Source organism: Leucopleurus acutus, assembly GCF_964270905.1.
Source record: "Leucopleurus acutus genome assembly, chromosome: 13".
NCBI classification, from domain to species: domain Eukaryota; kingdom Metazoa; phylum Chordata; class Mammalia; order Artiodactyla; family Delphinidae; genus Leucopleurus; species Leucopleurus acutus.
In genome coordinates, this window is record NC_139155.1 from 23608337 (window position 1) to 23635106 (window position 26770).

General features: G+C 50.4%; 1 protein-coding gene across 1 annotated transcript in view; it reads right to left on the bottom strand.

Annotated features, from left to right (window-relative positions):
* Window positions 1–16832: 16832 nt before the first annotated feature.
* MAPK4 (mitogen-activated protein kinase 4) overlaps window positions 16833–26770 on the bottom strand; it is a gene marked incomplete at its 3' end in the record, with an annotated part of 75003 nt that continues 65065 nt past the window's right edge. The window contains exons 3-5 of the mRNA XM_082853273.1: window positions 25104–25265; window positions 20343–20544; window positions 16833–17529 (exon numbers count right to left, since the gene is read on the bottom strand). Of these exons, the coding sequence (XP_082709399.1) occupies window positions 16833–17529; window positions 20343–20544; window positions 25104–25265 (1061 nt within the window). The remainder of the gene's footprint in view (window positions 17530–20342; window positions 20545–25103; window positions 25266–26770) is intronic.

Consider the following 26770-nt stretch of genomic DNA (forward strand, 5'->3'; position numbering starts at 1 on the left):
CTAGTGCAAAGGATGTGAGGTGGGACACAAGAGTTATCCAGAAGGATTTGGAGAATTTGGCCTATTAGAGTACTGAACAATTAATTCTGATTTTAAGCTGAAAAGCGCAAAAGACGTGTAGTCTATAAACAACATTAGAACATTTAGAAGAACTTAACCATCATATTGATAAACTTTATTAGATTTCTAAGAATTACTTAAGTACTTGGAAAAGTTGTTCGGTTTGCCAGCCACTGACTTACTTTAAAAAGGAAACTGAGTATGCTGGATTTATCCATATAGTTAAAAATAGTTAAAGGAATTTAATTAAATTATAAAAGTCTCCTTAAACATTTTTGTGGAAATTTGAAAGACTTATAAATAGAACTTATTTCTAAATTGAACTTAAAAACTTAAGGAGAACCAGGACTTTGAGTGATTTGAATATTAACTTTAAATACCAAAGGAGCTCCTGAGTGTTCTTTTCTGTAAAAAAAAAAAAAGCCACTCCTAAAGACTAAAAAAAAATTCATAATTACATCTTCCACTCCTATGGAAATCATCATTCTTTCCTATACTGTTCATCTGAAAAGTGGGATAAATATAACATATCCATTTAATTTGCAGCTTAAATGGTGTTTTAGTTGGGGTTCTTTGGTTGCAAACAACAGAAAGCAATTTTGGCAAAGTAAAGGGAACTTACTGGAAGGATTCTGGATAGCTCAGAGAGTCAGTGAAAAGGCTGGGATGCAGTCTCTGAAATGGATAGGAATCACGTTTGCTTGGTAGTCTAAGAAGGGTGCATGGACTCTGCCCCAGCGCGATTCAGTTGCAGGTATCAGAAGCCACTCTGGCTCTCGTCCGCGGAAAAGGATTTAATACTGGGAGTTGGGTGCTTCCAAGACCCATGGAAAGGCCAGAGGAGCGGGGTGTAGAGCACCACCAGGAGACTCGCCTGCCAAGGGAGTGCTAACTTCGCCACTGCCAGGAAGTCCGAGAGTCCTACGAGCTGTCCTTCCCTCCCCATAGCCTCGCCTTTCCTGGTACCAGAGCATCTAAGTTCCCCGCAGGTCTCTCCTGGTGCTGCGATGACTGGAGCTCAAGCCACTTTCTCCTGCCGTGCACTGGAGAGTCGTCCTCAGCACCTGGGGCTGGCCCAGTGTCCTCAGCTCAAGCCTTTGTTGTGATTGATTCATTGCTGCAAAACAACTATGCCGATACCTCGGGGTGTAAAACAATGACCGTGTTATATCACAGATCCTGTGGGCCAGCAATATAGACAGGCATAGAGGACAGGGCTTCCTCTGCTCTGCAGGGTCTGGGAAGACTCGAATGGTCAGACTCTGGAGTCACTGGAAGGCTTCTTTACTCATGTAGCAGGTGTCTCTGAAGGATGGGCTGGGCAGGGGCTGCCATGCAGAGCTCACACGTGTGGTCTCTCTCGGATACCGTCTTAGGGTAGTGGAATTTCAAATGTGGAAACTCAGTTCTCCAAGGGCACAGGTTCCAATGAGCAAGATGGAAGTCCAAGGTCAAGGTGCCAGCAGATTTGGTGTCTGGTGAGAACCCACTTCCTCATAGATGGCCTCTTCTCACTGTAACTTTACATGGCAGGAGGGGCAAGGGAGCTTTCTCAAGCCTCTCTTATAAGAGAACTTAACCCATTCATGGCTCCACTCTCATGAACTAATCACCTCCCCAATTCCCCATCTCCTAGGGGGTTAAAATTTCAACATGAATTTTGAGGGACACAAATGTCCAGCCTATAGCACCCACTTTCCCCCCAAGACCTCCATCATAGTCTACCTCCAAACCTCTGGGCCATCTGGGCCTCCAACCTTGGAGGCTCAATTCCATAGCCCAGTCCAGCCATGGACCAGTTATGAAGGCGTGGACAGAGCGCTGAAGCCCCCTCCCTCGGAGTTCTTATCTAGAACTTCCCTGCCTCCCTCCTGGGCAGTGTGGGGCTCCTAGTGGAAGCCCCCTCTGCAAGTTCAGAAGGCTTCTCAATAGGGAGGCACGTGTGCTTTTAGTTGAAGGTCTGTAGTATTTATCTGTTTTCCCAGGTCTCGGCCCCAGTCGCCGGGATATATAGTAGGTCCTCACTCCGTATTTGTTCATTGAGGGAATAATTGAAGTGATTTTAAATTGTCCTGGTTTTGCACCTCAGGAAGTAGAGGCACGGAGGCGGGAGAGGCCTGACCTGGGCTGAGGGACAGGTGAAGTTTCAGATGGACACTTGCTGAATCGCCCATTGTCTCGGTCCCCAGATGTCCTCCTTTCTTATTGTCCATGTCGGTTGGAACAATGAGGCCCGAGGATCAAATTCAAACTGTGGCTGCGAGAGCGCTCAGGCTTTGTCAACTCAGCATCTCTTTCTACTCAGTTCAGCCGGTTCCTGCTCATTTCATTTCTTCCCTGATTCTGATGGAAGTCTGGCTCCCGGCGCCGGGTCTGCAGGTCAGGCTCTTGGATGCAGAGCGAACATTCCTGGCCGAATAGTTCAGAGAAGAGCAGAGACCCACCAGCTGGGAGTTAGAGGGGATCGGTGCAGACTCCTCTCGCAGGGGCCTCATTCCAAGGGCAGGAAAGGCTCATTCCACGTCTTTCTCCTGTCCTCTAGTTTTCCCACTTGGTGGGTGTGTTTCGCATATGTCGAAATAGATGTCTGTCCTTGGCCTCCAGAAGGGCAGGTTGTGAATTAGGGGAGCTGCTGGGGAGTGTGCTGTTAGAGACACTGATTAGAACAAATAGCTCTTGAGGGTAAGTACACAAAAAACAAACTGAGAGACATTCTCATTCATATGAAAACAAGCCCCTGGGTCACGGGTGCCAGATGAGGTAAGTGGAAAACATGATGTCATTATTCAGACAGGAGTCTCTCTCTCTCTCTCTCTCTCTCTCTCTCTCTCTGGCACCCCTCCCCACTCCCTTCTGCTCTGCGTCTCTTTCCATCACCTCTTGTTGCCTCCCTCCGTCTCCCACTCCTTTAATCTCAGGGTAAGCTCACCTCCTTGCCCTCTCTCTCTCCACCAGTCTTGGGGGCATCTTATCTCCTTCCCTTGGGCCCTTCTGACAAGACCCATGCAGGGTATCTCCCTTCCTTTAAGATAAACTCAGTAACGTGAGGTGCCGACGACTGACAAGGCATGAAATCTGTTGGTTTCCCAGGGCCCTATATGGGCCTTTTGACAGGTGACAGGCATCTCAAAGCCTCCTCCCCAAAGGAGAAAAGGGGTCCCTGATGGTGGACCTTCCTCCCCATCCCAGGAATCGGGGTGCTTTTTTGTGTTTGGGCCTATTTTGGAGTCGTATCCTACAGACCCTACCTACGAGGCTGGCAAATTCAGAATTCAGCTGAGTCGAAGCATCTGGGGAGGTGGGAAAGGAAGGGACCCAGTGAACTCGGCCCAGAAGCATATCTGGTCGGTTTTGCAGGCCTGTGGGACCTCCCGCCGCCCCTCCCTCCTGGAGCAGGTGGTCGGTAGAGCCTGGACAGGGGGTTGGTCCTGCCTGTTCCTTTGTCTTCGCTCAGGCGGGTCAGATCTCATTTTCCTCTCCTCCAGGTCTTTGCAGCAGCTGCTGGATGGTTTCTCCTCGGCAGTTCCCCCCACCCCCAGCCTGCTGCCCTCACTTCTCCCCCTCCCAACACCCCCAGTCCTCCTTGCACTTCCTAGTAATTCCATCACCAGGCATTTGATCCAATTTTGGGTGCACAGCTTCCCAGGAGTGGCAGATGGAAGGCACCAGAGTCCCCAGGTGAAGAGCTGGCTTGGGACTTCCCCTGAGTCAGAGTGGAGATGCTCGAAGCCTAGGAGCAGTCATGGTGGATCAGTTTCCAGCTCCCTTCACCCGGCTGCCAGGTGCTTTAGGGGAGGAGTGGATTGGTTTTGTTCATGCTGCATCTCAGCTCTAAGCACCATAAAAGTGCTTCATCAGACGTGTTCAGCGTGTTCAGTGTTAACTTTGTCCTGTCCTGCCTGAGGCTCTTGTTGCTGTGGAGATTTGCCCAGAGGAAACCTCTTGAGGCCCTAGAACCACCCATCCAGGTGTGTGTCCACCTTAGCTCTGTTTTGTGAAGTAATCTTTCCCACTACACGTACGTGCAGGACTTCATAAGAGGGCCCATTTCTGGACCCATCATCTCGTGCAACGGACACAAGGCATGGTCCACACTCGCCATGATACAGGTGGGCAGGCGAGGGACCCAAACTCCTGTCTCCTGGCCCTGAGGTCTTCTCACTACTATACATACATGTGCCCCAAGCCTTCTTTACATTTCTGCTTTCCCACAGTCCACTTCACTGGAGAGGGAATCCACTCTCCTCCCCTCTCTCTGGACCAGCCGTGCCAGGTTTAAACCTGGGCTCTGTAGTCTAGCCCTACATCTCACACCCAGAGCCCTGCTTCCCTGACCCAGCTGCTTGGATTTCACAAACGCCGCCCAGGGCCCCTCTCTGTCTCAGCCAGATTCCCCACTTATGCTTTCACATCTTCCTCAGCATAGTGAAGGCCATCTTCTGGCCCTGACCTGAGGATTGGCCCTCTCCTTAACACCCCCCGACCCCTGCCCCTCACGTTTGACCCTGGTTCTGTGGGTATTTTCCAGCAAATTCTTAGCTTCTTGAGATATCTACAAATAATGCACCTCCTCCCACTGTTTGGAACTGCTAACCCCTCTGCTCAGTATGTGGGGTTCGCATTTCAAAGCCCTAATTAAAATTGCTTAACATTCCTTTATAGCTAACTACCCCTAACCACTACTTCCCAGGCTGGTTAGGAACAAAACAGCAGTAAAGGTAGAAGCTATGGTTCCTTTGACAGTGGTCACTGTTTCTTCCTCGCACCCCACTGGTCCTCCACATCCAGCCGAAGGGAGCTGGGAGCCATGCGGGGGGCGGGGGAGAGACAGGAAGATGAAGGATGCTCTGGGCAGGTGTGGGCAAGGTGCCTTTGATGGAAACCTAGCGCGACGGCTCCGTGAGGCTGCTTCATCCTGGGGCGGTCGCTGAAAACTGTCCCCTCTCAGTTGTGAAGGAGACCAGAATACGCCACCCCCAAAATATGCCACTTTAGCATAAAGATTATTTTGAGCTGAAGACAATTGAGAATCAAAAGGTACAGAAAGAAACCTCCTTGGGGCTGCTTTCCCCATCTGATTAAAAGCAACAAACTGGGAAATAAGGCTGCCGTAACTTTCTTCTACAGGGCAGATGTGCCCCCCAGAAGGGAGAATGCGAATGAAATCCACATTAAATCTCTCCTCTAGGGGAGTTTTGAGGCCCTGAAGGAGATGGAAAGTTTATTCATACTTGTACAAACACTATCACAAGTTTTATCTCTTGATTGCTCTCCTAAACACTCATTTATTTTTTCCAAAAGCCCATAAAAGCCTTTTCCTTCCCCTACCTTTCCCCTACTAGAGGTATATAATCCTCTAACCTCACCTACAGTTGACCCTTGATCAATGCAGGGGTTAATCTGTGTATAATTTGGACCCCCGCATCAGAGGTCCGTCTGCACCTGTGGACTCAACCAACCCTGGACCGAGTAGTACTGTAGTATCACTATTGAAAAAAATCCATGAATAAATGGACCCTCACAGTTCAAACCTGTGCTGTTCAAGGGTCCACTGTACTTACCAAGCCAGTTACTTCTTTTGTTGGCTTTCATGTCTACACAAATAAGCCTTTTCGTCTTGTTCATCTGTCTTTTGTCAGTTGAATTCACAGACCCCAGATTAAGAACATAAGAGGGTGGAGGAGAAGTTTTTCCTCTCCAACAGTCGCATGTCTTTTTTTTCTGTGTGTGGTACGTGGGCCTCTCACTGTTGTGGCCTCTCCCGTTGCGGAGCACAGGCTCCGGACGCGCAGGCTCAGCGGCCATGGCTCACGGGCCCAGCTGCTCCACGGCATGTGGGATCTTCCCGGACCGGGGCACAAACCCGTGTCCCCTGAATAGGCAGGCAGACTCTCAACCACTGCGCCACCAGGGAAGCCCTTGACTGCTTTTTTTAATCTGACCAGGTCCCATTAGGGTTTTAAGGGATGAAGTTTTGTTTATACAGTCCTCCACATATGCAGATCTTTGTAATAATGAGTTATCTTAACGAGTTCCCTCCCTTGTGACCTAATTTTACAAGCTCCCTGATGGTGAGGAGGCACACCCACCATTAAATCAGTGTCCATCCTTGGCACAGCTCCTTCTGCTTTCTGATTCAGACTGAAATTTCCTCTGTGCGCACCAGGCAGACTCATCTCATTGTCAAGTCTAATAAATAAATCACAGCTCAGCGTGACGGGATCCAAATGTAAAATGCAGTCTCTGGCGCCACTGGAGGTAAAATAAATTACCTGTAATCTGGTAAGCAGGTCATCTTGATCCTCCACTCTGTTCTGGTGACTTCAGTGATTGATTTTGCTAAACTCAGAAAAAGCAGAAGGACTTTCAGGTTCAGGGCTCCAAGCGAAATGAAAGTGGTTGGGTGGAAGATGAGGAGATGAGATAATAAAACCCTTTGCAAAGGGAGGTGAAGAGAAGAACTTTGATTCTTGGCTTCTCCAGGGCTTCTGTTTAAGTTCCTCATGAGGCTCCATTCTGCTTCTGGCCTTCAGATTTCAAGAGACACTATTGTATCTGTGTAATAAACACTTTTTTTTGTTTGTTTGTTTAGGACTGTTTAAGTGGGTCTGCAAACAATCTTTAAGACAAGAGGCCAACACTTTTATGATCTGATTTGATTTGAAAGAGACCTGTTCCACATAGACTGCTTGAGGCCTGGAATTCTGGGGTCACTCTTTTAGTTTGAGAAGATGGAGACCTCACTGAAATGAAATATTATTGTAGAAGAATTAAGGCCATAGTCAGTCCATAGAATTCTAGAACTGTACTGTCCAACAGAAGTACAATGCGGGGCACTTATATAATTTTAAACTTTTGTATTAGCCAGCCACATTGAAAGAAGTAAAAAGAGACAGGTGAAGTTAGTTTTAATATATCTTATTTAATATGATTTCAAAAACGTTATAATTTTAATATGTAATCAATATAAATAATTATGAATGAGATATTCTACAGTCTTTTGCAGGGGGTACTAAATCTTTGAAATCTGGTGTGTATTTGACACTTACAGCACCTCTCAACTAGGACCGGCTACATTTCAAGGGCTCAGTAGCCACGTGTGACCAGTGGCTACTGAATTGGACAGTGGCTGGAAGTCATGAGGGAATGGGGCTTGCAGACGGGCACTTCTCTGGATAGATGTCTATCTTCTCCCAGGAAGTACAAAGGTGGGAGATAGGAGCAGATATGAAAGCCAGGGAGGAGGACTTGTAAATCGGGGACTGTGGCTATTTCTGAGAGGAGCTAGGTGTCCAGTAAACATCTCGGGAAATAGGCTGGAGAAACAGGATGGCTAGAGAACCATAGGTTAAATACACAATAAATAATGCAAGAAGGTTTCCCTGGGTGGCAGGAGGGGATGAGAGCAACATTTGGCTGCATCTACAAGAAAGCCCAAACACTCATTTTGGTTGGGAACTTTTGCACGTATGTTCTAGGAAAAGCCAGGTTCTTTGCAATAAAAGGCATAACCCTGAGCAGAAATATGCCCCTGGGGTCAGCCAAGAGTCTACCAAGCTGCAGGAGCCCAGACTGTAACAGTGACAGGAATGAAGCAGAATAAGATAGTGGAGGAATTAGGGACCTTCAAATAAGTATTCACTGGGATGCTTTCAGCTGCAAGTTAAAGAAAACTTGTAACTGAAGACTAATGGCTTAATCACAAGGATATTTATTGTTTTCTTAACAAACAGTCTGAAAGTAGGCAGTTCTAGGGCTGGTTCAGTAACTTAATGACATCATTATGAACTTGGGCTCTTTCTATCCCTCTTTTTTCACCCCCACAGTCTGTTTAACTTTTGTTCTGTTCTTTGGCTTTGTTGCCTCATGATCTTAAGATGGCTGCTGCAGTTCCAGCACTGCGTCCAAATTCAAAAGCAGGAAGCAGAGGTAAAAGGTTTTCTTCTCATATGTATTGAGAAGATCCTCAGGAAACATCCCTTTATACCTCATTGACGAGAACTGGGTCACGTGGCTGTAGAATGCTTCCAGGAAGGTTGGAAAAGCAAAGTTTTTCAGCCTCTAGGGACGTAGACAAGAGGAAAGGGTGTTGGAAATTACTTCTGGATAGCCAACCACAGTGAATGCTTCAAGCCCCAAGATAAGGCATCATGCTGTAGAAGGAAGAGCATTAGATTATGAGCCAGAAACCACCATCTTGCTATATGACCTTACTCTGGTCAACTAGCTCTCCCTGAACCTACAACCTTATCTCTAGGGTAAGGTTCAGTAGATGGTCTCTTTCTGCCCTGACACTGATGATTTTATTAAAACTCCTTGAGGGCATTGAATGAGCTGTCCAGTGGTAATGTAATTAATTTAATGAGTTCCATTTGGTAAAACTCAGCTGTGGCTCTTTTCCTTCCTATGGTCAGAGGACGTTTGTTGGCTGGATAAACTCTCATGCTCACAGATTTTGATAGAAGTTTAATTATACCAACAGCTTGGTGTCCTTGATCTTTTGAAGTTTGTTCCCAATGAGAGTGTCAGAGAGTGCTATCCAATAGAAGTAAAAGGTGGGGCACATACGTAATTTAAAACTTTTGTATTAGCCAGTCATTAAAAAAAATAATGGGACACAGATGAAGTTAGTTTTAACATATTGATATTTTATTTAATGCCATATCAAAAATGTGATTTTAATATGTAATCAACATAATTATGAATGAGATATTTTACATTCTTTTTTGAATGTAAATCTTTGAAATCTGGTGTGTATTTGACACTTACGGCACATCTCAATACGGACCAGCCACACTTCAAGGGTTCAGTAGCCACACGTGGTGAGTGGCTACCAAATTGGAAAGTGGCTGGAAATCATGAGGGGGTGGGGCTGGCAGCTGGGAGCTGCTCTTGCCATCGACTGACCTCTGCCCTGCTCAGTTCAGAGCAGCCTCAGGCAGAATTTTAGAGGAGATGAAATTGGCCCCAGAGGTCCTTCCACATCTTTCCCTGCCACCTGGCACTCATTACTCTCCCACAGTTGGGTTCACACAATTCTGACCCAGGTGAGGGCTTTATCTAAATCCTTCCCAGAGCCCCTCACTTCATGGAACTACCACGCGGTCTCCTCCCTTTTTCTGCAAAGCACTGCTCACAGGAGGCTGCTGTGATGAGCGACCTGTGCCAAAGTGTGAAAGGATGCTGGGGGATACAGGTCCTGCACATCCAGGTCAGGTGTGGAGGTTCAGCACAGGCTTGGGCTCTTCCCAGCCCCCAGAGTCCAGTCAAGGGAGTTGCACATAAAGCGGTGTTAGTCTAAGGTCATGGGGTAACCGACGGGAACCAGGGGCAGAAGGTGCAGTCAGGTCCCCACGAGACACTGAAACTGGGAGAAACCTGGCCAGCACTAGGGCAGTTTCTTTGTCTCTCTGTCTCTCTCTCCTCTTGCTTTTTCCTCTCCCTTTGTGATGAAAGATACACAGTGAACTTGGTCACCTCACCGTTCTGAGGTTGGTTTGTCCTCAGTTCAAGCAACAGCAAACACTGACAAATGTCTCTGCATCTTAAATCTAAATTCCCAGGAGAAGGAACGTGATTGGCCCAACTCAGGTCAGGTGTGTGCCCTGGTCCAGTCACCTGGGTGGAGGTGGGACAGGTGAGGGAGGAAGGTCACCAAAACACAAACGTGGATGCAGAGGACTCCCCTGTGAATGCGGGAGTGCACTTCTCAGAGAAGGGAGGTTGTGGGCTGGGCAAATACTTCAGATGGTGGGGTTTTGCTCTTGACTTTTGTTTTTAATGGAGATGTGGATTTTCCACATGTTTGATATAATGTAAAAACCCCAGAGAACAAATAACACTGAAAGTGTTATTTATTAGGTACAAATTTGGATCCACCACTTACTATTGGTATTTTCTTGTTTATCTTAATTACTAATCAAACACTTATAAAGCACTTTCTACACATATAACACTGTATTGTACAAAGACAAAGTGCTTTACATATTTTAACATCTTTAATCTTTGCAATGATTCTATGAGATAGCTATTATTATTATTATCCCCATTTTACAGATGAGGAAATGGAGTCATAGAAAGGTTATGTAACTTGCCCCAGGTCACACAGCGTGTGAGTGGTGGAGCTAGAATTCCAGCCCGGGCTGTCTGGATCTATTATTCCTTTTCTGAAACCCTATGTTATACTGACCTTGGATAAGTTATTTAACTTCTCTGTGGCTCAGTTTCCTCATTTCTAAAATGGGTTTAATGACATCGGTCTCCTCAATTGTGGTGAGGATTAAAATGGATAGTACATTTAAAGCCCTGCCCTCTTCACTAGTCAGGGCTCTCCAGAGAAACAGGACCAATAAGATGTGTGTGTGTGTGTGTGTGTGTGTGTGTGTGTGTGTGTGTGTGGAGAGAGAGAGAGAGATTTATTTTAAAGAATTGGCTCACACAATTATGGAGGCTGGAGTCTGACAAACCTGAAATCTGCAAGGTAGCCCAGCAGGCTGGAGACCCCACGAATAGCTGCCATTACAGATTAAGCCCAAAGGCTTGTCTGCTGGCAGATTTCCTTCATGCTCGGGGGAGGTCAGTTTTTTTCTCTATTCAGATCTTCAATTCATTGAATAAGGCCCCACCGTATTAGGAAGGGCAGTCTGCTTTACTCAAAGCCCACTGATGTAAATGTTAATTTCATCCCAAAACACTCTTAAAGAAACATCCAGAATAATGTTTGACCAAATACCCAGCCACCATGGCCCAATCAGGCTGGCACATAAAATTAACCATTACACCCTCTAATCACACCTGGTAGGTGCCCGTAGGTAAAGAGTCTGGTCTTTCCCTTCCTTCTCACCTCCAGAGCCCCCCGAGCACCATCTTCTTGAGGACTGGAGCTGGCCGTGGCTCAGCCTGACTGTTGCATCCTCAGTTCTCAACTGTGCCTCTTGCTTCACGTGGTCATCCCTCAGGCATCTGCACAGCCAGAGAGCCCCTTCAGCCGCAGAACTCCGCAGCTGCAGCACGGTGTTCCAGTGCAGATCTGGTATCGTTGGAAATCGTTCCCACAGCAATACATCATGCATGTGGCACAATTGCCCCAGTGGTAATAACCACGCTGACAGAATGAGCAGTGAGCTAGCTTGCAAATCTGGTGACAGTCTGGGCTTTCATAAGCAGATGATGATTTAATAAGAAAAGGCATCTCAGGTGTTAGATTGCCTAACACCTGCCTCAGCATGCATGCTATTTCTATTATTTTATATATATATATATATCTTTTTTTTTTTGCGGTACGCGGGCCTCTCACTGTTGTGGCCCCTCCCATTATGGAGCACAGGCTCCGGACGCGCAGGCTCAGTGGCCATGGCTCACGGGCCCAGCTGCTCCGCGGCATGTGGGATCTTCCCAGACCGGGGCACGAACCCGTGTCCCCTGCATCGGCAGGCGGACTCTCAACCACTGCGCCACCAGGGGAGCCTCTCTTATTATATTTAAATAATGCTGCATATTCTTAAAAATAAGTAGGCATATTTTACCAAATAAGATTTCTATTATAAGCAGTTGTGTTGCCTCAGCTTTGCTGTAATATTCACATTAGACAAACTCTCGTGTGACTTTAGAATTGCAGGAGACACAAATATATTCAATGTCACCATGCAGTAGAGGGTTAACTCAGCAGGGCCTAGTACAGCTGATCCTTGAACAACGTGGAGATTAGGGACACTGACCCCTACACAGTAGAAAATCCACATATAACTTTATGGTCAGCTCTCTATCAGTTTTTCCAGATTTGCAGATTCAACCAACTGTGGATTGGGTAGTACAGTAGTATACATTTATTGAAAAAAATCCACATATAAGTAGACCCATGGAGTTCAAACCCCTGTTGCTCAAGGATCAACTGTACATTCCAGAGGAAGGCCTATCTTCAGAAGCACTGGCCCTTGACTGGCCCCTGAGAGATAATCTCTGAGCCTTTGGAATACCCTGCCTGATAAGAATGATTTGTATATCTGAGGCTCTGGGCCATGCTGTATCAGTTTGACTTCTTGGGGGGCTGGAGACTGAGTAACATAGATCAGTCCAGAGTCCTACATGACTGATCCCCAGTAAAAACCCTGGACACTGTGGCTCAGGTAAGATTCCCTGGTTGATAATACTTCACATGTGTTGTCACACATTGCTGCTGGGAGAAGGAAGCATGTCCCCATGCAACTCCACTGGGAGGGGAAACCTGGAATCTTGTACCTGGCTTCTCCTGGATTTAGCTCATGCACCTTTTCCCTGTGCTGATCTGTATCCTTTCATGGAATAAATCATAACCGTGAGTATAACAGCTTCTCTGAATCCTGTGAGTCCTTCTTGCTGTGAATTACCAAGCCTGAGGGTGCTCTTGGGGACCCCCAACATAGTCACTTGGCTGACAGTTCCATGGTGGGGGCAGTGGTGGAGAGGTTGCTTTGGGGAAAGTTAACAGCAGGAAATTGATAATGAAAGGGCTGGAACTGGGCCTTGGAGTCCTCACCAGGTGGCGAACTTTGAAGGGCTCTTATTTGCACCTCAGAGGTTTTATATAGTTGCCCCATTTATCCACTCAAACCATAAAAGTCTGCCGGGCAGTCCCCTTTTCTCCCTCTTTATCCCCCATAGTGCCTAGTGCAGTGCTCTGTGATGTGGGTGGTACCCTACCCAGGTAGGTCCCCTTCAGCAGTGAGTCTGCCAATTGCCCAGTGGCTGTGGGTTTGCCTGCTGAATGGCTCACGGCTGCTCCTAGGAGAGCTGCTTTTGGTGAATAGGTTCTACTCCTCCACCTTACCCTCACAGCCTGCAACCAGGGACTGGCTGACATGGAGGCACAAAAGGCTGTCCTCTTTTCCTCAAGGTGGGGTCAATTCCATGGTGCAATTTGTGCTCCAGAGCTCTCTGTGGGGTGGAGCTGAAGCTGGTTTTTAGCCTGGACCATGTTCTTGCTGAGTGTTCTTCCCCAACCCTAATCTGCATCCCATACTCCCCCTTGTCTTCAGGCATCCCCTCCATCAATCATTTACTCAGGAATCCCCATCCCAGGATTCCTGAGAACCGAGCCAAGACGGTAGTGACTAAGCTCTGATGGCCATTGGGACCCCTACAAGCATATTTTGATGCATCTCAGCCTGGCTCACAGTGTCCTTGTTTCTGAAAAGGAATTTCTGAGTCATTTAAAGCTCTATCTTAGTTTTGAGCCCATGAATTAAAGTGGAGAAGATGTAAGCCTTGTTTTGGTCCAGACAGAGGGTGGAACAATTGTTGGATGGGAGGTTTTGCTCTTAGACACAATCTTGTTCTTTCCCATAACAGAGCCTGTTTGCAACAAGCCTGTCAACTAAGATTGACCAGAGGGACTGGGTGAAGTAGGTGCTCCGAGGGCCAATCTGATCCCACCTTGTCATTCCCATGGGAATTAGCCACTGGGCGCTCAAGTAACAAGGCCTATGAGTGTTAACGTTCCTGTTAGTCAAGAATGTGCAGAGCAAGAAAGAGACATCAGTGGAGATTAAGTAACTTGAACTCAGAATGTCAAAGTCTGGAAGGGTTTTTTATGGTCTTCGTGAAGTTCTTAGTGTAAAAAGCAAAATTCAAGCCTCAGGGATCAAAGTGGCCCTACGCACAGGCAAGAAAAGTGCTCCTGCGCTCACACCACAGGCCTGCCAGTAGGTTCTGACACAAAGACCCCCATTGGTTTGACACCAAATCTTCTCAACAGTGACAGGGATTGCTGATCCCAGAGTTTGATGAGCGGGACTACTGGCTGGGACACTGATGCTGGGCATGGGATGTTTAGGAGGTTGAAAGGAAAAGCCACGGGTAGCTTAGGTAGCAACCCAGCTTAGGTAGTACCTCCAGCTTCTTTCACCCCTACTTGCTGAAGCTTTATGAAAGTGCAGCTTCCTGCCCTGTGACCAGTTTTAATTGTTACAGGCCGGGAGGAGGGGATAGGAAGGGTTGAGAAAACCTGAGTGTATTGCCAACACTAGGAGATGTTCTCTGTCTGGGTCCTGAACACTCTTCAACGTTAAATCCCATTGTTGACACCTATGGGTGTAGTTGGTGCTCTACCGAGATCCCCTTTGTCCTCATCTTTCTGTGCATGCCACTCCAACTTCCACCTGCCAGCACCTGTGTCTTTTTGCCCGTGGCCTTTCTCTGTCCACTGGAGCCTGTGCTGCAGTGCAGAACAGGCCAGAAGTGCTGGGGAAGTAACAGCCAGGAGCGTGTTCATCAGTCAAGGTTGGGCAGGGTGGGAAGGCCCTGAGGTGGGTGTTCCTTCCACTCTGCCTAATGGAGCTCCACGCCGGAATGAAGCTGCTTTGCCCACAGTGGTGACACGCACCCTTTGTTGGCTTCTTTCCCCTCCCCATCACTTCCCCATCACCTCTCAGTGTCTCCTGAGGTCATTCCTCCCACCCCCAAATTATTTGCACTTGATTCTTTGTCTCAGAGTTTGCTTCTGAAGGAAACTAAGCCAGTGCCCCATTTGCCTTTCCTTACTGATAGAGCCCCAAGCTAGGAAGAAGCTATCGGACCAGACTATCCTTGATCAGAAGGTTTGGAATTGGCTCCAAAAGTTGGTTTGAAATCTATTATATGGACACTGGGCCTGACCCAGGTGATTCTGGAATGTCTTCCCTTTCTACCAATCTGTGTAGATTCTCCCCTCGCCTCCCCTGCAACTGCAAACCCTCAAAACGCTGGCCTTCATGGGTGCAGGGAGAAGCCAGCCAGGCTCCAATGGCTCATCTGCTGTTAAAGACGGGATCAGATAATGTGTAAATGAATGAGAGAGTAAGTCAATGCACAAACGAATATATGTTCCAATGAAGCTTTATTTGGCCCATCCTGATCAAGTTTAATAATGTTTAATAGATTTTTTTAAAACACGAGTAAGTAATAGCAAGTCCTCTGTAATAACAATTATATATGAACTCCTGGTCAAGGTCAGCAGCTTGCTCCTATACCAAAAAAGTAAAGCCGCCCTTTGAGGACAAATGGCACATGAGGAGTGGTGTACATTTCCTTTTCTTTAAAACAAAAAAGAAAGAAAAGAAACCCAGACACTTTCATATTTACATATTTTCCATTTAAAAATTGGTCAGTATGGTTGTTTTTAAATATAAGTTTCTAACGTGTTGCAGGTTTCAACGCACAGATCCTAGTTAGCTGATTAGATTTAAGGTGCTGTTGAGGTGAGGGTGAACCCAGCCTAAGCTCAACACTGAGGAATCCTCTGTTTACAGACTGGCTCCTGTGGGCATCTTTGGGGGAAGCTGAACGCCAGTGGTGGAAATGGCAGAGCTTTTCCAGGGGACTGGGCTCCATGCTTCTGCAGAGGGCCTGCTGTGCCCACACACCATCCTCCCTCAGGCTCTGCGTACAAGTCCACCTTTGGTTTGGCGTGCTCCGAACTCATCCTGGCCTAAGCTAGGAGGGACATGGTGGCCTCGAGTCCTTTCTTTTGTCGTGGGGTCCCCATGCTGGTGCCTGACCCCTGAAGGCCCTCGATGTTGACACCCCACCTTTCATACCTTCCTACCCTTCCGGATTCCCTGTCCCCAAGGCCTCTTGCTCTCCAATGCATTTTTTCAGGGCCTGCTCTTTGCCGGGGCTAAATGGATAATCAAAATCAAGGGCAGTATTAATGAAGTCGGATGGGCCCTGTGTGAAATCTTCTCTCCTAACACATTTGCTCTAGGCAGGCACCTCACTGCTCTCCACCAAGTGAGCAATTCATGCCGAGAACATGAGTTCCCAAGGTAGGCTTGGAGCGGGGCTATGAGTATGGGGGTTGGGGTGTGGGGCAGGCTGGAGGGATTCTTGGAATTGCTGTCTTCAAACTCGCCCGTGTATGACATTCCCTCGGGAGCAAGAGCTGTGTCATTGTGTCTGTGCGTGTGTCAGGAAAGTGCATAGGAAGTTCTGCAAAAGGTGTGTGCACAGGCCTGGGAGAATGGGTTATTTTACCCACAGAGCCCAAACTGGTCTGGTCTGCAACCAAAATTTCAGACCACACGGGGTGAGGCAAATACTACAGGGGTGAGGCAGATGGGAATATTTACGTACTTGAGGAGCCAGAAAAAAAGATGCTTGGTGACTAAGGGAAAGAAGCTGGCTCAGTTTCCAGTTTCAGAGTTCAAGGGGCATTGCTCTGAGTTAAAGCACGTAGAATGGGTCAGATGGTAATGGACAGGGAAGAAACATCTTGAACCAAGTTTTCTGAGCGAAAAGCCGGAGTGACGCCAGTAGAGGAAGACACTGTTTAGTGGACAGACACTGGCCTGGGGGCCAGGGGCCTGGGGTTCAAGGCTTTCCCTGACACTGACTAGGCCCTGAACTTAGAGTCACTTTGCTTCTCTGGGCCTCACTGTCCTTCCACATCTGTCAGCTGAGGCTAGTTGGGCCAGGTGGTTCCAACACTCTGCCTGCAAGGTTCCACTGCACACAGCCACCCAGGTGGGGCCTGCAGACTGCTAAGACATACTTCTGCCCTGTACACCGCCACTTATAAAAGCACAGGGGCCTCGTCCTCACTGGGAAAGTGATCAACCCCCAATCTCGGCTCCTGTTCAAACCCACTCCCAGAGGTTAAAGGCTAGTTATTAAGGCAGTTTAAGAAATGGACATTCCTCTCGCTCCTCGGATCCTTCCTGTGTTCTGCTAACCGCAAGGCAGCAGAGAGGGGCGGCAGGGGTGGTGGAGATGCCAGGGAGGCGGCCTTCGGGATGGCCTGGAGCGCCCCTCCGCCGCCCTCACCACCTTTCTTTGGAGAAGGCCTCAGTCTGCACGAGATCGCCAGGGTGCTCGGATATGCAGGCGCCGTTGAGGTCGCCCAGTTTACTGTCCGGCAGGTCCTCGGGCTTGGTGCAGAGCTTCAGGGCGCGGGAGATGAACACGTCCAGGTCGAACTGGGGGCTGGCGCCCCCGTCGACGGGGGCCGGACGGCCGGGTGGGGAGGCCGACAGGCGGCGCTCGGGGCCGTCGGGGGGCGGGCTGGCGCGCTCGGGGACGCCCTGCGTGCTCTGGACCCACTGCGCGATCTCCAGGAAGAGGCTGGCCGGCTCTTCGTCGCGCGGCCCCGCGTCCGCCGCCACCGCGGCGGTGGGGGGCGCCCCGGCCGCCTGCTTCCAGTGCGACAGGTCCAGGATGAGCTTGGGCTCCGAGTAGTGGTGCGGCTTGTTGTCGCGCCACAGTAGCTTGTCCAGGTAGGACGGCGACCCCACCTTGTAGTCGCAGGAGCGCCCGTAGTCGGCCTCGAAGGCGCGCTCCATGGACGAGTGCGACTGCTCCAGGAAGCGCTCCGAGCTGCTCTGCGAGTCCTTGCGCGGGTCCACCTGCACGTCCTCCGCCAGCGGCGCTGAGCCCGCGCGCGGGTCGAGCTGCACCTCGCTCGCGTCCTGGTACCTGTCGGGCCGCCACTCCAGGTCCGACGACAGGCTCACAGGGTACCTGCAAAGGTAAGACAGGATGGTGATTGGACCCTTCCAACCGGGTTGGCTTTGTGGAGGGAGCCAACCCCCCTGATCCCTGTCTGCCACCCACAGGCCGGCTTTCCATTCCTTCCCAGCCCCTCCAGCTCCTTCCCTCACCTCCCAAGGTGAGAGGGTGATGGGACAAAGTAACGGTGAACCTCCAGGGCTCAGGCAGAAGGACTGGTTGCCCGGCTTAACTCTTGTAGCCTTTTGTGTTCATTGCATATCCTACAAATATTTCTTGAGCGCCTCCTATGTGCCAGGCGGTGTTCTGAGCATGACCAGACACAGCAGGGAACAAAACAAAACCCCTCTCCTCATGTAATGGTACTTTCTAGTGGATGCACCTGTGCGGCACTCCTCAACCTTTGATGTGCACACAGATCACCTGGGGACCTTGTTGAGATGCAGTTGCTGATCCAGTAGATGAGGCAGGGTCTGAGAGTCTGCATTTCTAACAGGCTGCCAGTGATGCTGATTCTGCTGGTCCCTGGCCCACGCTTTGAGTAGCAGGGCCCTAATGAGGGCTTCACAGCCTTGGCTCAGATTAGAATCACTTGTGGGGGGGATTAAAAATAAAATTCCATGCCTGCCCCGCATCTCCAATGCTGATTCAGGAGGTCCAGGGAGGCGCCCAGCATCTGCGTGGTGGTCAAACCTCCCCAGGTGTTTCTAAGTTCCAGCCAGGGCTAAGACCCCCTGCCATAGTGGATCTGGTCGGAGGCCCTGCAGCACCTTGCGTAGATGCTGAGCAGGCAGGGCGTACTGAAAGATTACAGACACCCTCAGGAGAGGCCAGAGATCCTTGGAATTCTGCCCTCCGTCAACTGTCCTGCGGCCCTGAAGAGCCAAGTCTGCTAGCCAAGAGCAAACGAAGGGCAGGTGGGCAGGCCATCAGCTTGGGCTGAGCCCTCCCTCCCTGTGCCAGGTGTTCTATGCAGAATCGAGGGGGCGGGGAGAGGCAGGGAGCCCAGGGGAAGCCTCAGGCTGCAGCCAGCCGCTCCCAGAACAGGAGGCCTAGGGCTCACACAGGAAGAACCAAGGACAGGCAGGTTTGGCTGTGTGACCGGGCAGGCGGGCAGCTGCAGTCCACGCCTTGTGGTGTGCGAGGCACAGGAAGGTCCCAGTTCTCCCCACCCTCCCAGTGATGCCATTATCGTAGGAGTCCCTCCTAGAGGTGAACACTGCCTCCTCCCATGAGGGTCCTTGAAATTGCAGGGATTTCTTGGAGGAAGAACTTGTGAAGCCCGTCACCATTGGCTGCTACAGGCCAAGGGCCAGATGTAAGGTGTCTGCAGTCTCCAGGCAACCCTGTGGAGTGAGTGCTACCACCTGCTTCACAGATGAGGACACTAGCGTTCAGAGGTAAGCAGTTTGCCCAAAGCAGCAGGGCCCGTGGGAAGGGGTTTGTCATTGTCTTTGTTGCCTGCCTTCCTCATGCAGGTGTGATGGGACAGGTCGGGAGCAGAGGGGCACCAGGTTTAGAAGAGGTCAGAGTTGATGGGCAGGGGCCAAAGAAACCCTGCTACAGTCTTCCTGACACCAACGCCATGCCATAGCCATGAAAAGCAGAGGACAAACCCTGCAGAGCCAATGCTCCGTGCCCCCAGGTGCTGTGGAGTAGAGGACGAGGGGCTGCAGGAACCACAGTCAAGGGCAGGGCTAGCACGGGGGCGGCAGAGGAGAGAGTCTTCATTAATCTCTATGTGCTGGCAACTCTTGATAACAACAATCAACAACAACAAACCAACAAACCTGTCCTGAAATAGCAACGTTGCCCTGACCCTCCCTCAGAGCCTCCTTAATCTGAAATCCATCATCTGTCAAATGACTGGAAAGGAGAAACTGCTCATCTGTCACTTATGTAACTAGCTGTCACATTCTCGGAACAGCAGCGCTCCCACTTAGGCCCCCTCGGAGTCCTAGCTTCTAAGCCCTCGACTTCTATTTCTAAACCGAGCGGCTCCCAGTGCTTCCTTCCAGAATTAGCAGATGGTGATGCCCAAATGTTTAGGTGCCTGATCTAGGAACATCAGAACAGGAAGGGACCTAAGAGATCATTGTGTGCTTATGCGGAGATTGTCAAAAACTGTATCTTCTATCCAACTCTGATTCATTGGTAGTGACTTCCGGGCACACTGTGTTGAGAAGGATTCTGAGGCCCGGCTCAGTTTAGCAGGGAAGAGTCCTGTGATTGCTTAGCAGTGTCTGACATGGGTGCAGATTGGGGAGGGCCCACATAGGCCAGGAATTAGGTGTGTGACACAATGCCAATCTCTAACCTCTCTGAGCTGTGGCTTCCTCGTGTGTCAATGAGCGATAATAATAATGGTGCCCCTTTACTGGCATCTCAGGAGGTGCAAATGATGTGAACGGCATGAAGGTGTTGTGTGGTGGTAAATGTCACATTGTTTTCTTGTCTTGCGTTGCTGCATTTCGCTTTTCTGGGGCAAATTCCCAGCCTACTAGACATGAGCTCTGGCTGTGCGGGCTCATTAAATGCTTGCCCAACATTGTATTGAGCCCTGTGTGCAGTACACTTGGGGTGGGTTGGAAAGCTGGGGTGACCGGTGTTGCACAAAGGCAGGCCCCGACCACGCATGCAGGACATAGCTGGTCATCTACCAGCAATGTCTGGGGACAGGAGAGAAAGGCAGGAGGCTAAGCTGGGGAAAGCGACCTATGGGCTATAGAACTTGGGAGACGGAAGGAAAGGTCATGGAGGATCAGAGGCAAATAGAAATGAGAGGACGGGAATGTGGGTTCCAGACTCCAGGGCTGGAACCGCACCTGTCCCAGTTGGAGAGCTGGCTCTGGTTGGCGGCCATCAGCAGGATGTCGTCAATCTCATCCTCTATGCGGAAGGGGTGCTGCGAGGTGGGCTCGTCCTCGGGGCAAGCGTACGGGCTCATGTAGGGATGCTGCAGCCCCATCTCGGCGGTCAGGCGATCCATGGGGTTAAAGGTCAGGATCTTCTCCAGAAAGTCGATGGCTATGGAGAGCAGAGCAGGACAGGAAGGTCATTTGTGCCCTTGCCAAGCTGAGAATAAGACTCCTCAGCATGGGGACATCCCCTAGTGTTTGTACTTTTCCATTTGTCAAAAGGCTTTCGGATGTTTCCTTTCTCAGGATCCTCACCACAGTCCAGGGACAAATTCAGAGCAGACGCTGTTTTTTGACTTCGCTAATGAATTCATAGGGGTCCAGAGGGGTACAGTGACTCAGGTTACAGGAGGTCCAGGGCTAGAACTCTGCCTTAGGCTGGATTTCCCCAGAGACAAGGAATGGGGTGGAGGTAGTTTATGTGGCAGTGATGCCAGGAAGCACCAGTAGGGCAATGGGGAAGAAGCCAGTAGGGGATGTGCCAATGAACCATTCCTGCTGAGAGCCCCTGGGGCTCCGTTCCACTGGGTCCTCCAAGAGATGGCATGGGACACACCTCAGAGATGGTCCCACTTCGGGGGCGGGGGAAGCTGGAGTATCTCCATCCCCACCCTCGTTTGTCATGGGTTGAGTGCTGCTGGAGCGGGTGGGGGACCCAGCAGCAAAAAGCCTCAGTGAGAAGGGTCGCCATGGAGCTAGGCGGGTGGGACAGAGCCTCACAGCCCAGGGCTCCTAAGTCCAGAGCCCTTTCTACCATATGTTGCCCCTGGAGGTTTGACAAATAAAGGCCATCTTCAAAATATTTATCCCCTGGGCTGAAGCCCCCGTGCTGTGCCAGGCAGTAACCCTTCAGTGGCTAGATCAAGGGGAGGACCTGGCAGCTGAACCTGGGCGTGGAAACGAGCACTCAGGAGCCCTGTGCGGTGGCTATTTGCCAACCAGCATGAAGGTATATCAAGATGGCAGCCACCTGTAGGGCATTATGGGTGTGCACTGGCTGAACATCACCTCCGCGCACAGGTGCCCTTTGTCCTGAGCGGGGGTAGGGACACCTGTCTGCCCTGTGAGCTCAGCCCCGGGTTATCTCAGGGCAGGTCCGGTCTGGAGGTTTGTACTCCTTCTCAGCCCTGGAGGCTCCGCTTAAACCATGGCTTGGCTAATCAGGTTACAGCCCACATGGAAAAGGAGGAAATCAGCTGAGCCCAGGGCCAGGCTTCTGTGCCCTCTGAGGGGCTCCTGGGTGGGCCTCAGCCTGCACCATTACCCTGCCCCTCACACCAGCCCTGGACCTCTCTGCGGAAAAATTCATCAGTGATTCTGGAAATCGATGGATTCTGAAGGTCACTGGCCTCCCAGGAGGATGCAGTTCTGTTCCATAATCCTAGACTGAAAGATCGGTTAAGCAGCAGTAACTCTGATCCCTCCCCAGTGCTCGGGGGCTCAGGGCATGCTTCTGGGCCCAGGGCTGCAGACCTGAAAGAGAATCAGCCTCACAGATTCCCAGGACTGGGAAGAATCAGGCAGTGCAGGGCCCAGCTCTGCCACTGCCCAGCTCCAGGATGGGCAAGTCTTTTCTTCTTTGGGCTCCCAGCCCCTCGCTCGGCCCCACCTACTACCCTGAACCTTTTGACAAGGAAGTGAGAGAGTTGGAGCTCTAAACGTTGGCAGGCGTCATCCCCATCATCATCAGTATTAAGAAAGACCCAGCGAACGCTGACGTTGGAAAATGCCAGCCCCGAAGGCCGCTTCACTGACTCTAGTAAGGATGAGCATCTCCCCTTACCTCTCTCTGACAGCTGGTCCTCCAGCAGGTGCCCAGACACTTCTCGGAAGCCCAAGTGTTAGAAAATCCTGCCTTATAGCAAACCTAAATCTGCCCCTTTAACTCCTGCCCTTGAGCCTCGCTCTGCCCTCTCTGGTCCCCCCATGTCAGCATGCTCTCTCTTCCCCATGACTGTTCCCATCATGTTTCAAGGCAGCAGTCATGTCCCACGCAAGCCTCCTGTCCTCCTGGCACACAACTGGCCTACATCTCCTAGCCTCCCCCGCAGTTCGGTGTGGCCGTGTGACTGGGGCCAATGGGAAGGGGCTGGAAATGATGTGTGTACCCTGCTTCCAGGCCAGACCCATAGAAACCTCCTGCAGGAGTGTCTGCTCTCCCTTCCCCTGTCTTCGGCCGGAAGTTGGTGCCCTGCGGGTAGTGGGGAGCCTTGAAAGTTATGATTGAAGATGTCACATGGCCAGCATCCCAGGCGCGGCCCCCAGGTTTCCCCACTCTGTCTGAACTTGAGTTGAGCAGTGAATACACTGCTAGCGGGTAAGCCACAGAGACTTCAGGTTTATGGGCTAAAGCACTGGCTTCACCTTAACTCATAACCACACCGCCCCGCCTCCACCAACTCCTTTTCTCTAAGTTCAAACTCCCACATGTTTTCTTTAGTGCTTCTAATATAATGAGGCTTCTGTACAATTGTGTCACCTCTCTGTGGCCCCAGTGGATTCCCAGCTGGACTTCTCAGAGCCCCAGGGATCCTCAGGAAGGATTCTCAGGGGTGTCTCTGGAGATCAAGAGGCAGGTGGGCAGGGCCCCTCACCCCTCACCCCTGCTGCACCCAGAGGACTCCTTTCCCTGTTTTGTCTATTAGATTTCCTCATCAGCTCTGTCCTTTGTGATATAGTTTCTTCTTGTAAGTGGAGCTCAGAAGTGAACGCCCTGGCGTGGTCTCAGGCCTGCTCCCTTGTCCTGAACCTGCGGTGTGACGGCTGTCTCGGCTGCTGAGGGATACAGTCCACCCAGACTGTGTCCATCGAGCCTCTGAGGGTGACAGCCAGAGAGGACTCCCACCTCTTCCCAGGCCTACGGGGCCTCAACTGGACAATCCAGGACAAACCGAGAGTCACCAACTGACTCTTAGGGACAGGTGCGCGTGATACCCTTTCTCCCACTGAAGTTTCATTTCAGCCATACCTCATTGCCCTGAGGCCAGGCTGATTGGGGCCACTTTTCAAGCCCAGTGGCAGACAAGAGAATTGTGGTTGAAGCGGGCGCATTGGGAGGGTGAAGCTTTCGTGATCATCTGTTCGGCTATAGGGTCAAGTCTGTACACGTCCGCTGGGTATTCAGAGCCCTGCAGTCTCTTGGCCCTTCTCACCTATCCAGCTTCACTTCCTACAGTCAGCTTCCCGCTGATCTGAGCCCTCACCAGTCCTCCAGGCCGGTTCTTTATCCCTCTCAGTGCTTGGTGGCTCTCTTCCCCTCCCCAAATACCCAGAGCTCTCGTTAGCCCCTTAGGATGCGTTCCTTCATCTGCTCATCTCTGACGTGTACTCCATCTTCCCAGCTAGGCCATCACTTATGTCTCTGATCTCTGCGAGACAGGCCCACCACACTCAGAGCCAAGTCACCGAGGGACTGCTGTGCGTGTGGTGGTTTGGGGACATGGGTGACACATCCCTGATCCAGAATTCCTGAGAATTCTGAACCTTGTGTCACATGGTGGGATTTCTACAGAGGCCTAGGAATCAAAGTAAATGTGGATGGGCTGAGTCTTCATTTGTGGGGAATCAGATTGCCCCCTCCCTTAAAGATGGGGAAACTGAGACAGATTGAATGGGGATCATGGCCAGAGAAATTGTTAGTCCAAGTTCTTGGTTTCTTGATGGGGAGGAGCGTGGCAGAGACAGCTGTACCCCATGTCTGTTCTCCTCTTTCATAGTAATGGACACAGAGTGGCAATGGAGTAAGTGTCCACTTCCCAGCCTCACTGCAGCGAGGTGGGACCATGTGACTAAGTTCTGGCCAACAGGACACGAATGGAGGTGAGGTTAAGTCAAGGGAACTGCCCTCCTTCCCCGCCTTCCCCCAGCTGGTAAGGGCAACACCCTAAGGTGGCAGAAATACAAGACAGAAGGGGCTTGGGCCCTGGTAGAGCAGGTCTACCACATTGGCCCTAGACTATCTACTTTGGATTATTATATAAGAGAGAAATAAACTTAACTTCTTTTTTCTTAAATAAGAAATACATGTTATTTAAGCTGTTGATAATCTGGGTTTCTTTTACAATTGGCAAGACCATATCCTACCTGATATAGGGGTTTCCTAAGGGAGCCTCTAGCAGGTAGAAGGCTGGTGGCAATGTAACATCTCAGACGATGGAGCAACTATCCTATGCTAAGGGCTTTACAAATTCTGTTTTACTTACTTGTCACGGTGACCCTGTGTGTCATGTATTATTACATCCATTTTACAGTTAAGGAAACTGAGATGCAGAGAAGTTAAGAAACTTGCCCAAGGCCAAACAGCCAGTCACTGGTGGAACTGGGAACTGAGCCTGGGTCTGGCTTTGAAGCTGATGAAACCATACCATGCCTTACAGAGGGAAAAATAAAGGGAGATGGAAGAGAGGGAGGGAGGCAAGTGAGAAAGAAGGAAAAGGAAGCAAAATCAGGGGTAGAGTGTGGAGGACCAGCTGTGACCGCCCTGAGGGTGGCCTGATGGCCGAACTCAGTCTGGAAGGAGCGAGGGCAAATGCCCGCTGCCAGGGGTCCCCAGCTTCTGTGTCTAGGGACTCGGTTTGGTCCTTTTGGAAGAGACTGCCTGCCCCAGCCCCCCAGGGTGAAACCAGAGTGCTGCCTCCAGGTGCTGGCTTGGCCGTCGGACTCTGGTACCTTCGCTGTTCACTTCAGGGAGCAGCTTGCGCAGTGGCCTCTTCACCTCCCAGGCGCTGCTGACGAAGGAAGGCATCACCTTGAGCAGCTCGTCCTTGTCTTCCTCCCGGATCACAGGGATGGTCTCCAGGATGAGCTGCATCTGCTCCAGCTCGTGAGCCCCTGGGGAGGTAAACACCAGATGGTTGAGCGTGCTGCCCACGTGGCTGGCGTGTGTGGAAGCTCCCGGGCCGCTCTATGACCCTGGGGCAGGGGGACCAGAGCTGGGCTGGGAGCCAGGGAACCTGAGTTCACTCTGCCACTAACTTGCTGTGTGACTGTGGGCAAGTTGCTTGCCATCTCTGGGGCTTGGTCAAATATAGAAAGAAGGGGTAGTCTCTGGGGCCCCATCCGTTCCCCTAGCATTCTGTGCCTCTGGAATGGACCAGTCTCATATAGCCTGAGTCAGCCATCGCTAAAGTGATGGGAACAGCCTGGCCCAAGGCTTTCCAAATGCTCTTTCCCATATGCCTCTGTGCATGTCCTTTACTGGGCTGGGGAAGGAAGTGATTTTAAGGCTAGGAATGAGTCTTACCTTTTGGATTTCCATTAGGAGGAAAAAAAGTCAGGAAGAACAAATTAAGCTTGGGACGTGTCATGAGCACACTGCCTCTGTGCTCCTTTGGGCAGAGGGAGGAAGACAGACTGTGCCAGGTCTGTGGGACAGGATGGAGTCGAGCATTCAAGCACTCATTCACTTATTCACTCATTCAACAAATGATTATTTATGGAGTGTCGTCTCCATAAATGGAGTGTAATCTCCATGAATACCATCCTTATCCGTAAGAAGCTTCAGGCTTTGTGCATCTTGGAAACTCAACTCCCCTTCTATGCTTAGGCCATCACGGATGCTGCTTCAGAGCTTTGACGCTGCTGGGATGGGTCAGGTCTGAATCCTTGCTGCCCCCTCTGACTTCCAGGCTGTTCTTACCTCCAGTTCCTCCATTTTCCCTTTTGGCATGAGTAGCCTTGCCGTTTACCTCTACCAGGTTAAATCCAACTAGGCCCCGTCTTCCTGAAGAAATGCCCCTGACTCACCCAGCTGCACAGAGCTCCCTTCCCTTACCACCGATTCCCATGGGGTCCCAGTCTTCCAGAAGCTGGTAGCCAAGGGCGGGGCTCTTCCGTGTCCCCCATGATGCCCTGTGCGGCACTAAGCACTTGTGGATGCTGTGAGCGCTGACCCAGAAAGTGCCTACGGATCAGCATCCGCTCTGAACGAGTCCCTTGGCCTCTCCCTGCAGTGGGCTCATGTAGGCTCAGTTCAGAGACTCTGGGAGACTTGTGGGGTCCCCTCTCCAAATGAGCACTCCAGACCGACCTCTCACAGTGGCAGGGAGAGGGGAGGAAGGGGCTGAAAATGTAGGACGGGTGTTTTCAGGGGTCAGTCTCAAGGTGTTTGAATATACACGATTATTGATTTTGAAAGTTCTGTGCTCAAAAGGCTTTTTTTTAGCCTCTCCAGTATTTTGCCTGAAATGGTTGATAAATCAGGTGCCATAAAAGCTGCAGAGGTGACGCCAAAGAGAAAGACTAGCATGTCTGTGATTAACATGTGTTTCCCCCACGTTTTTTTTTTTTTTTTTTTTTGCGGTACGCGGGCCTCTCACCGCTGCGGCCTCTCCCGT